Source organism: Falco peregrinus, chromosome 11, assembly GCF_023634155.1.
Source record: "Falco peregrinus isolate bFalPer1 chromosome 11, bFalPer1.pri, whole genome shotgun sequence".
NCBI lineage: Eukaryota > Metazoa > Chordata > Aves > Falconiformes > Falconidae > Falco > Falco peregrinus.
In genome coordinates this window covers 33,724,877-33,736,973 of record NC_073731.1, presented here as the reverse complement: position 1 = coordinate 33,736,973, position 12,097 = coordinate 33,724,877, and the positions used below count along the sequence as shown (strand labels likewise).

General features: G+C 46.7%; 1 protein-coding gene across 11 annotated transcripts in view; it reads right to left on the bottom strand.

The window, feature by feature from the left end:
* Nucleotides 1–1,673: 1,673 nt before the first annotated feature.
* Nucleotides 1,674–12,097, bottom strand: part of LOC101919102 (cullin-9) — a 35,183-nt gene continuing 24,759 nt past the window's right edge. For 3 of the 11 annotated variants that reach the window (XM_055816143.1, XM_055816146.1, XM_055816144.1), the window contains exons 33-42: nucleotides 11,715–11,855; nucleotides 7,404–7,568; nucleotides 7,153–7,316; nucleotides 6,157–6,250; nucleotides 5,852–5,926; nucleotides 5,244–5,354; nucleotides 3,817–3,934; nucleotides 3,346–3,479; nucleotides 3,059–3,153; nucleotides 1,674–2,105 (exon numbers count right to left, since the gene is read on the bottom strand). In XM_055816143.1, coding sequence (XP_055672118.1) covers nucleotides 1,907–2,105; nucleotides 3,059–3,153; nucleotides 3,346–3,479; nucleotides 3,817–3,934; nucleotides 5,244–5,354; nucleotides 5,852–5,926; nucleotides 6,157–6,250; nucleotides 7,153–7,316; nucleotides 7,404–7,568; nucleotides 11,715–11,855 — 1,296 coding nt within the window. In that variant the 3' untranslated portion in view covers nucleotides 1,674–1,906. Of the gene's footprint in view, nucleotides 2,106–3,058; nucleotides 3,154–3,345; nucleotides 3,480–3,816; nucleotides 3,935–5,243; nucleotides 5,355–5,851; nucleotides 5,927–6,149; nucleotides 6,251–7,152; nucleotides 7,317–7,403; nucleotides 9,743–11,700; nucleotides 11,856–12,097 lie in introns of those variants that run through there. The other 8 variants (XM_055816145.1, XM_055816150.1, XR_008749161.1 and 5 more) reach the window with 7 other exon arrangements.

The window sequence follows — 12,097 nt, the reverse complement described above, 5'->3', positions numbered from 1 at the left end:
TTCCTAACGGGCCGTGGGCAGAGTTCCCTTATTGATTCCATTCCTATAATAAACTGCAGTCTGTTAGATAGACGGGCTGCAGTACCCAATTGTTTTCGCCAGGCGGCAGCACCGCCCCCCATGCAGACTAAGGGCAGCGCATGCGCAGACGCGGCTTGACGCCAAAGGGACAGTTCTTGGAAGGAGCAGAGACTTTGGGGTGAACAGCTCTGGAACATCTATAAAAGAACTGTGACAACCAGCACCGGGTGGAATGCCCCACCTGACGTGAAGTCGATCTGGGCTGACAGGACCCCCAGCTCCGTGCGGTGGTAGCTATTGCACCTTTCTTTATTTTTCCTCTCTTTCTCTCCATTTCCTGCCTCTATGCGAGTACCATTAAACTTATTTACGGCATTTGACCTCGTTTGTGTCTTAATCTCACTCTGGGAATCACAAAGAATCTCCCCAGACCCGACCATTTCGGGCCTGGACCTAACCCTAACCCCTAACCCTAAACCCTAACCTGAACCCTAACCCTACACCCTAAAACCCTGCAACTTAAACCCTAACCGCCTAACCCTAACCCTAAGAGGCTAACCCTAAGCGTCGAACCCTAAGAGCCCTAACCCCAAACCCTAGCCCCGAACCCTAACCCTAAGAGGCTAACCCCTAACCTAAACCTAACCCTAACCAAGAGCCCTAACCCTAAGGGGCGTCTAACCCTAACAGCCCTAACCCTAAGAGGCGTCTAACCCGAACCCCAGCCCCCTCCCCCCACCACACATGTGCTCGCCCCGATCTGCCAACCCCCCTCCCCTCACCACACAGGCGCTCACCCCTACCTACCAACCCCTCTCCCCCACCACACACGCACTCGCCCTTACCTACCATTCCCCCTCCCCGCACACACGCGCTCTCCCCTACCTACCAACCCCCCTTCCCCCAACCACAAATGCTCGCCCCTACCTCCCCCCTTCCCCCAACAGACACGCTCAATCCTACCTAGAAAACACCTCCCCCCACCACACACTCGCTCGCCCCTACCAACTCCCTCCCTCACCACAGACGCGCTCACTACAACCTATAACCCCCCTCCCCACACCACACACGCGCTCGGCCCTACCTACCAACCCCCCTCCCACAACCACACACAAGCTCACTACAAACTATAACCCCCCACCATAACACACACACGCTCGCCTCTAACAACCAACCCCCCTCCCCCCACCACACACGCGCTCACCTTTGCCTACCAAATCCCCTCCCCCCACCACACAGATGCTCACGCCTACCTACAAACCCCCCTCCCCCCACCAAACACTCGCTCGTCCCTACCTACCGACCCCCCTCCCACCACACATGCGCTCGCCCCCACCAACAGCCAAAATCCTCAACTAGAGGAATGTACTGAACCACATCCATCTGTGGCTCCGGAAGGAATCCCACCATCTCCAGATGTGAGGCTTTGCCTTTGGAGTAAACACACTGCTTTACAGTATTTGTAGAAACTGGCTGGATTAGACAGTGCCATGCTAGGACATACGCCACACTCATCTGTGCCCAGCCCTTGGGGACAGCACACCTAAGGACACTGAACACTCCTAACAGGTTGCAAGCAGTCCTCACTTTGTAGGTGGACTGTGACTTTCTAACTCAATTAGATACCTATGGACACAAATGGAGACAAGGGAGAAAGGTGAGGAGGTATCTTTCTGAGAGGTGGCCACAGTAACACAGCCAGTCTGTCCAGAGCAATGCTTCTGCATATTAAAAGGGACTCACTGAGCAAGTAGCCCCCAAAGGAAATGTCTCTTCAGTCTGCCCGAGAGCTCCTCACTGTCTTTGAGGAAAGATACTAACACAAACTGTTTGAGACCGGGTACAGGCAGAGGTCCAGGGTAGCAGGTTGTGTGACAGCCCACTTCTAGTCATAAGCATCATCATCATCATCAAAGTAGGAGTCGCAATCAAGGTTATCTGACTCATCATCAAACAGAAAGTTGTCTTCATCAAGGTCATCATCATCATCGTCTTCCTGCCACTGTGGTTCATACTCCTCATCCTCAACCTCTTTGCCACCTTCATCTTTGTTGGGGGAGTCACACAAGATGGTACGTTTTGGCCTATTGAGGAGGAGAGCATCAGAGCAGAGCCCTGGCTGTGAGCAGTAACCACAACCCAGGCCCACACCACCCTCATCCTCCCTATTACCATCACTTCAACATCCCCGTCCACAGCCATGCCTCAGGGACACAGCAGTCACGCAGGTGCACCTAGCAAAAGGCGATTAAATGGCCTTATCCATGCATGCAGTACAGGGCTGTGTCAGTGAGCCACCTGTGACCTGCCTAACAAGCTGCAGCCTGCCACCAGGTCTGGCATCTCAGACTCGTTCCAAGGAGACCAGAAACTGTGCTCTGAAACAGAGTGTCTTGACTCAATTGTCATTCTTTTGTGCAACACTCAGCACCCTGTTCAGCCCCTGTCAGAGGGAACTGGTCACACTCGGAGACAGAAGATGCTGGTTGTGTTTCTTCATTTAAACAGCATGTCATTCAGGAATGGACTTGGTTTCGAATTCATCACCTTTCAATCATACTTAACACCTGCCAGCTCAGTAGTCTAGGACAGGGAAACAACAAACCATCTATTTCACCTCTCAACACTATTTTTCAGCCGTGTCAACTGTTCTCCATTCCCTTCTTAAAATAAATGTCAGGCCTCTCCATCTCCCTCCATGTATGTTCTTATTTTTGCTTCTCATTTTAGACACCTCCTAGATCTCTGAAACACCTCTGAAGAAAGAGTGTGACTCTGCAGAAAGCCAAGAGAATCCAGGGAAAGCAAGTTCCCTAACTGAGTCTGCCAGTTTTCTTGACTATAGCTGCATACAAGCCGAGGTTTTGCTGGTCTCCCTATACTACTGTCACATCTTTACCTCAAACCACACACATGATGCAAGTAATCAGTGTTACTAACTCTTCTGTATGTTAGCAAGCACAGGACAAAAATCTGGTCACTTGCTTTTTGTCTGCACTCACCCAGCTTTCCTTGATACCCTGCTACAAAAACTCACCCTATACAGGCAGGGACTGAAGCAGGCACATTTGAGAATTTCACCTTTCTCTGACCAGGATCTGCCGAAGTCTGGAGTCCAACATGGAAATCCTGCTAGCATGAAAGAACAGCCAGAAGAGAGAGACAATATACGTTTTGGGGGATATTTTGTGCTGCAAACCCCTTCCCTACATACACACAGCACTGACAGTCTATCCCCTCAGCTGATTAAGCCCCTTTCTAGGTTTGCCCAAGATCAAACTACAACAGAGCAAGACAAGCCACTAATGGGCATGTGGACTTCACCTGTGTGGAGTGCCAGAGAATTGCAAAGAGACGCTCCTTGATCTGGTGTACCAACTTCAAACCAGCATTGAAATGCTCTGCTTTCAGGAGCTGAAGAGAAGAGGCCAGGTCCTGGTACTGCAGCAGGGTTTCCTCTGCAATTCAAGGCCAACAAAGTCACGCTGCTTCCCATACTCTTAAGCAGAGACCGAGTTCCTTGGCTCTGATTATGAAGCCAGTCACAACTGCTTAGGTCTCCTGTGCACATACATTCCTCTTTCAGAAGGGAACATGTTACTTCTTACTGCATCAATCTCCACCAGCAGTGGACTTCCCAGAAATTACATCAAGAAAGCAAAAATGGGCTGGGAGAAGTGAGAGAGCCCAGCTGGGCACTGGTGTGTAAGCTATTGCTCCACTGCATAGCTGCCACCTTTTGAACCAGACAGCTGGGAATGCTAGACTATGCTTTGAGGAGGCTGCAGAACTTACCCAGAAGGATCTGCAGAGCATTAGTGTGCAGCTCTAGGTTCTCAGTCTGCTGTTCCACAATATCCATGCTCTCAGTGTCCTGGTTATAGTAGCTGTACACACAGGAGTAGGCCAGCACCTGGAGCAGTACAGATCATGCTGTAAGCATCCTTTTTCAGCTTCAGAGTGGGCAAGAAGAGAGTAGAAAATCCTTCCAGCCTTCATTACATATCAGTGGCTGAGAGAAGCCTGGCAGCACTTCTGGTCTGTGGTGATAGCCCAGTGAACAATTATGCAAAGTGACAGCAGTGCCAGTACCTAGAGCTACTTGTAGAATTGGAAATGAATTGTGTGATTATTTTGTACTGAAGTCTGAAATAACTAATCGTTCCCACCTGCAAGCCATCACAAGAACAGACTGTAAATTCATAACAAGTGTGACTGACCAGCAGGCAGAGTCAAAACAACAAATGCACAGAATCTATACTTTGCTGGGCAGCCCAAGTTGAACTCAAGTGGCAATGAACGGAGAGAATCAAAGAGAAGCAGGCACAGTGCTATAGAGCATCAAGAGCCCAGGACAAGGGCATTTCAACAAGTGACAAACTCCTATTAAGGATGAATGGCTCCTAAAGCCATCCAGGCACCCAGCAGGAAACAAGATCACTGTTTCCATTTAAAGAAATGGGCCACAAAAGCCAGAAGCAGCAAGCAACAGTGATAGGTATCCTGACAAACAGAGGGGCTACCATACTGAAAAGACAAAATGGGTCAGACACCCTTGTTCCACACGCCTCTCTCAAAGTCTGCCTACACAAACAAGGTATATATTGCAAAAGCAGTTCTACAAAGGCAATCCCCACCTCCTTCCTGTGTTTCAGGGGACAGAAGACACCACAGACCTAGGCTGTCACAGGCTTACTGCACATGCAGTGGCTGCACTGCAAATCCTTCATAATGTGGTTATCAGGGCATGCAGTAAGTAACTCAGTGGTCCCCAAACACTTACAGCTCATGAAATGAAGTTAAGAAAGAAAAATTGTAACATCAGCATCTAGAGGGATCTCCTAACTGTAAGACAGCATGATGCTTTTAAAAGGTAAGTACCACCACTGGGGCATTTCAAATTGGAATGGACCAAACCCAGTATATGAAAATTCCAAATACAGATCCTTATGCTGATTCTATGGTGTCAACTTGAGCTAGGCTCCAAACCCTATGACATGATTGTGAGGAACACTGCAGACAGAGCCCAACTCAGAGCGAGAGCAGGAAAAGGCATACATGAGCTTTTCCCCTGTCCTTATGCTCTTCCTCCCCTCAAGTTTTTTCTGTCTTCCCTTGTTTGGAGTAGAGCAAGGTAGGCAGCTCCTCACTTTAAGAAAGGCATAAAACATACCAATAGAATTAGGCCCAAACCTCAGCAAGCCTATATTATCCAGTCCTACCTTCCGTGCCTGTTCTAGCACTTTGCAGGCATCAAGCACAAAGGTCAAAGTCTTAATTTTTGGCATCTCACTGATGGAAGAAATGCTGTTCCTCAGACTCATAGCAAATTCCTGCAATAACCAAAGGAGGGGAAAAAAGGAAGTCAATGTTAAGCTCCACAAGATCAAAAAAATAGCACTTCTCACACCGATAATTGCTAAGCATCCTGAAGTGCCACCCCAGAACATGCAGGTAGCAGGAGAGCATTTACTGCACCCTACTAGGACATCTCTACTGTGCCACCACTTCAGCCTTTTACAATATCTCAGCTATAGACAGAGTTCTGCCTTCAGTCCTTCAGTTGCCATTGCTTCCAAGTGCTACATCAGTTTGAGCGTGTGAACAACACAAGTTAGGTGTCCAGTTTCCACAACAGACTTGGTAGAAGAAAGCAGGCCAAGAACTACCCCTTACATCAGAACAGGGGTGAAATGACCAGGTCTCCCCACCTGGATCCAAAGCCTGCTTCTCAGCTTCAGGTAAAATATATTGAGACACAACAGAAATTGTCCTGCTTGCCAGGGCTAAAGCAACAGTCAGCATCTACAAAGGAAGGAGGAGGCCTTACCCTTGCATGATGATGGAAGGTGCATCTCTCATTGTAATCCTGAAAACGCTTCTCCTGCCAAGCTGCTTTACTCACCTGAAAGGAATGACATAAGTAACCTGTAACAATTTCTCTCAAGTACCTGGGCTGCCTGGAAATGGCTATCTACACATAGAGATTTTGACACTACTGTCAAAATCACTGGCAAGTGCACAAAGTCCAGAGCAAAGCGCTCAAGTAGAGATCCTTGTCATCTCTCTGAGGGGCCAAGTGCATCTTAACACAAGCATGAACCACTGGGATACAGCAAAACACTCACCACTCACCATAGCAGAGCAGTTGTAATAATCCTTATGAGTTGGCCTCCAGGGCTTGAGGCAACGCCAACAGAAGCCATGATTACACTTTGCACAGGTCATACTGCATGGTGGGAGAAGAACAATGGAAATCACTCAGTCCTAACAGCCACTGGCAGACAGTTCCTCCCAGTGGACCCCTACATCACAGGGCTAGAGTGTGCAACCCAGTCACTCCCATTCACTCAGTACTATGCATTTCCTTGCACATATTTTTAAAAGCCTTGGCTGGAAGCAGAGGATGCCTAAAATGAGTCATCATGTCCCAAAAACGAGCTGGGTAAACTGGCAGCACAATCTCAGAGTACCAACTTACCAAGTAACTGAAGGGTGAACTAAGCATTCCACAGTTTGAAGCAAGATCCACATGAGCACCTCACCTCTTCCCTCAGTAATGCAGCACTCCACAGTGCAGAAAGGCACTGCACAGCCCTAAGGCCACGCACAACATGTGGGGACAAATCACAGCTGGGCACTAAGGCCTGTGCCAGTGCAAGAAAGAAACAAATGGCAACACCTAAGCCCTGGCTTCAAAGCTGGAGGTAACTCCCCTATCATGTAAAAAGCTGCCAGAGACCCAAGCCAGTTCAAAAGAGACAGTTAAAAGAAAATTACCTAAAGTTACAGGAATAGGTGAGCATGAAAATAAAAATGGTGCTGAGCTATCCACTTCTCTAACCTGTACCTCTGTACATCTATAGTGGATTCTGAGAGCAGACAAATGTGTAGTATGAAAAGGTACTACAAAGTGAGTTTTTGTTCTACTACAGAGCTATCAATGGATTTAACTGTGAATGCTGCTGAACATTTTGCTTTTCCTAGGAGTTAAAACAAACAGTCATTCTTTTAAAACCATAAAACAGACATGCCGTAACTTACTCCACAGCCAAAAAAGCAGCACAATGAACCTAACTGTATGTCTTTGCCCTCTCCTGTCTTCAGTAGCAAACAAAAACGGATACTCACTGCAGGCACCCCTCATTTTTCTCTATCTGAGCCTGGCAGCTTGGGCAGTGCTTTGAAATGAGCTTAGCCAGATGTTTGCTTTGGGCTTCACTTGTCATTCCCTCATAGTACCCATCATCATCCACCCACTGAGACATGTGGCTGCAGCTGGCAGGATAATGGGCCTGAAAGAGAGCCAGTCAATCACACAAAAGCATAATGGTGTGTGCCCAACCCAAGACAGTATTGCCCGCGATTCCGTTCAGCTTCACCTCTGGGAAGTTGCAGTTGAAGCAGGATATCCAGGAGCACTTGGAACAGGCTGCCCCATAGCCAAGTCCATCCTTAAGGAGGATCTGATCACAGCCCTGAGGATTGGTGCACCATGTCAGGTTGGAGCAACACTCAACATAGCCTCTAAGGAGGGCTTTTTCATACTGTAATAAGAAGACAGGAAGGAGATACAAGGCAGAGTAGCTGCATGGTTAGACATTACAGTTGGGGTCTGGTGCCTATGGGCTTCATATCTGAATGAACAACTGCTCACAACAAAACAGCACTAAGTTTACTCTTTCATTCACTTTGTGTAAATTCTCCACCACTTGTGTCATATCTGAAAGCTGTTTGATAGGATTACAGAATAGCTGAGATTGTCTGCAGAAGTGCCTTCCAAAAACTAGTACAAACCTTCCGGCTCAAAGCAGGGCTGCTCAGGACCATGTCCAGCTGGGTTTTGAGCATACCCAAGGAGACAGAATACAAGCCCCTCTTGTTCCAACATCCCATTACCCTACTATTTAAAAAAAAAAAAAAAAAAAAGTTTTCTTGTATTTAAATGGAATTCCTTGCATTTAAATTAATACCCATTGCCTCTTATAACTTTCACTGGATATCACCAAGAATCCAGCTTCTTAATCCCATTTGTGAATTTACACGTCAATAAGGATCCATCCCTGAGCCTTCTCTTCTCCCAGCTAAACAAACCCAGCTATTTCAGCTCCTCCTAGAGGTGCTCTAAAACTTAAATCATCTTTGTGGCCTTTTGCTGGATCCTCCCCAGTATGTCCATGTCTTTTTTGTCCTGGTGAGCCCAGAAATGGACACAGTACTCCAGATGCAGTCTCACAGCACTGCGTAGAAGGGAAGGATCACCTTCCTCAACCTGCTGTCAGTGCTCTTCCTAATTCAACTTAAGATGCTAGTCGACCTTCTTGGCCACAAGGGCACACAACTGGCTTATGTCCAACTTGTCCACCAGCATCCCATTTTTTTTCTGCAGGGCTGCTTTCCAGACGGTTCCCCTGGCACATACTGTTGTATTGGGTAACTCCACCACAGGAGCAGGACCTGGCATTTCCCCTTTGTTGAACTTAATGATATTCTTGTTTGCTAAGTTCTCTAGCCTTTTGAGGTCCCTCTGAATGGCAGCACAACCATCTGGAGCATCAACCAGTCCTCCCAGCTGTTTAGCATCTACAAAATTGCAAAGGGTGCACTTGGTCCCATCATCCAGGTCATCAATTAAGATCTTAAACAATGTTAAACTTAGTATCAGCCTCTGGGTTACACCACTAGTGACTGGCCTCCAGCTGAGCTTTCTGTCATTGGTCATATCCCTTTTTGCTCAGCAGGCCATCTCACCGTCCACTCATCCAGCTTGTACTTCATCAGTTTTTTTTCCTATGAGGATGTTATGGATGATGGTGTAGAAATCCCTACTAAAGCTGAGATAAACAACATCTCCCCTCACCCACCCAGCCAATCATCTCACCATAGAAAGCTATCAAGTGCCCTTTATAACTTTTTTCTGATTTTAAGTTCCTCTGCAGACTTTTGCTTAGTTACATGATGTGCAAAGGGAAAGGATGCTCGCTTTGCCCACAGCCTCTAGACATTACTGCAGAGGACAAGGCAAACTGATTGTCAGTAAGGGACTGTTCAGGTAGGGATCCAGGATGCAACCATACTGCACCTAATAGCTTAGTTTTCTATGCTCAGTTACTATAGCATAAAGACTGTATGAACATACACAAAGCTAGAGGAAGTTCAGAAGAAATCCTGTAGTCTTCACAGCCCTCCTGCAGATATTTCTGCATATCTGGAGAGCTGCTCTAAAGCCATCAGGCACAGAAAATACAATACAGGTCACAACAAGCACTAGAGGGAAAAGGTACAAGCCCTGAAGGGCTCAGATGGGACCTCATTCACTTCTCCCTCTTGTTCATTCTATCTGTCAGGCAACCTAAAGCAGAGAGCATGCACTGACAGACTACAAGGATGTCAGCCTGTGTTACGGCAAAATGCCCAGTGGAGGCGAAGTCTCAACAAACCCACTTCATTCTTCTCAAGAGTCAACAACTGTCTGTTGTCATCCTGTTGATAGGTGATGTGATCATTTCTGCCCAGGCACCAGCACCCAGAAAGATAAATGGGTACTTCAGTCAGCAAACAGCACCAAAACACATTCTTCACAGAGGCTGAATTTCACAAGGTCTGATGTCTGGAGTTTTACTCTATCCTGTTTTCTTGGTGAGAAGACAGAGATGCAACTGCTGAAGTGGATCCAGGATTTCCACTGGAACCATAAGAGAAAGAGCTGCTCTCAGGAAGCCTAAAAGGAGAGACGGCAAGTGTCCAGAAAAGGTCTGGGAAGAAAACTAGCCAGGTACAATCAAGAAGTTGCCAAGTACCACATGGCACTGGCCAACAGACCTCAGAGGAACTTTTGCACATGCTGGAGTTAATCCAGATATGGAGACTATGGCATGATTCCCAGCAAAGAATCCCTGGGGGCAGAATGAAAGACCACCTCTGAACAACAGACTCTCAAAAAACTTGAGGGAAAAAAGGCTGAGAGAAAATCTCAGAGACATGACAGGATTTATGTTTTGTAGAAATATAAGCATGGGAAGTTTAAACTCACATATTTTTGTATTGGCAAGAGCGTAACCAGCAGGCAAAGGAAGGGATTTCTCACAGATATTTGGCACTGGTGACACAACTGGATACTGGGAACAGCTTGGGCTCCCAGGCACAAGACATTAACAAATTAGAGAAAATGTCATCCATAGGCCACCAAGACAGTCACGGGCTGGAGCACAGAACATATGAGGGTGGGCTGAGAGAGCTGGGTTTGTTCAGCGTGGGGAGAAGTCAGCAGACGGGGATCTTACCACTGCCTAGAGCTACCTAAAGGTAAGATGCAGAGAAGACTGTACCTAGAGCACTATGTTTTAACCTCAGCATTAGATCTTCACACAATAATCTGGCTATTTTGAGCACAGGGTTTGACCAGAGATCTCCACAGATTATTGCAATGTAAATTATTCTGACTGTATGTATGATGACTCTGCACGACACTCCAGCCGTACCACTTACTGAGCAAAACCAGAAACATAATGCTTCAGTGAGAGCATCAGAGCAACTTGTTAAAACTGGCTGCAATTTAGGTTGACCTGGAGTAATCTTTTTACAAAATAGCCATAGCAACATGATATTAAACCTTGCTCTCAAACAGGTGTGACCACAGGATTTACAAAGCCAATAAGAACCAACTACCCAGATACATGCACTAATTCTCCAAGCACTTCTTTCTCACAAAACAAGATACAAAAGATACACTGAAGGAAATGCTTTTCTGTAGCCTTGGCCATTTTGGTTGCCAGTTTGCAAGCTTAAAGAAAAACTGTAAGACAGAGCAGTCTTTCTGACTACTGTTCATTTCTCCTTATGATTGTTCACGCAGGGTCATGACAGTAACAAGCTGGTAGAGAAGGAGAGTATTTTTGGAAAAGGAATTGCTGGTGGACACCAACCAAATGACAGAGCAGTGTAAAACAGATGACACACACATGTTTTGTCCAACAATTAACAAAAAGAGACTGTCATGCGACAGCCACAGCTTTACCATTAGGTGGGAAGGGCATTCAGCTCTATTAACTACAAAATGAAAGAACAGGGAAAACAAGTAGCTTCTGCCTCAGAACAAGCAGCTCCTGCTGCCCCCTGCTGACTGAGGACTGAGGTGAGCAGAGCTCAGGAGCCTGGTTTAGAGACATCTGTAAATACACATAGACTTCAGTATGTGTGAAGATGTAAGTCTGATGTGGCAACTTTTGTCATCTTCACAAAAACCTGAGGTGCTCAAAGCCAGAAACTAATGGAAGAGAAAGGACACTGTGGTCATGGATGCACTGACAAAATGAAATTGCTCAAATGTTTTCTCTTCATTTGTCCTAGATTTTACAAATGCTTCCAGTACACCAGCAGAGGACACATCATGAGCTGCTACCAGAGCTCTCACCTGGTCCTCAACTAATGATGCACCTGAAATGTTGTCTGCTGGAGAGATGTTTGGAGGAAATACCACTGTGCTCTTTTGCTGATGTTATACTTTCTGGAGTAGCTGGTATTGACCGTGATCAGAGACAACAGGTACCACTGGGCAGAAATCTGGTCTGCCTCAATTATCACACTGCCAGCCTTAGTATTGGGAAGGGGAAAAGCAGCAGCAAGGTTAGCTGCTAGTGCTGACCAAAATGAAAAAGAGCTTGGACACCCAGTAATCACCTCTCCTATTTCACCTTGGCTATTATCTCCTCCGAGGAAACGATGGAACAAATGAAGGCTGTAGTTGGCTGTGCACGGCACTCAGATATGGGACAGGTACAGTTGACAACCATGTTCTGTTCAATACGAGTCGTGAGATACTCACTCCAACAGGGCTGTGAAGGCAGAAAAGGAGAGATCAGAGCTAAACAGGAACTGCATCACCTGGGTTATGTGACCCTGGAAGCCCACCCCACCCAGAGGGTACACAAAATCACCACAAACCATTGATAAGCACTCAAAAACACAAAAGTGGGAACAGACTAATCAGGAGATAAAGTATCACAACAAACAAGGGAGCTGAGAAAAGAGAATGAATGAGCTCTGTGGAAATCACCCAGTAACAGCTTCAGACAGA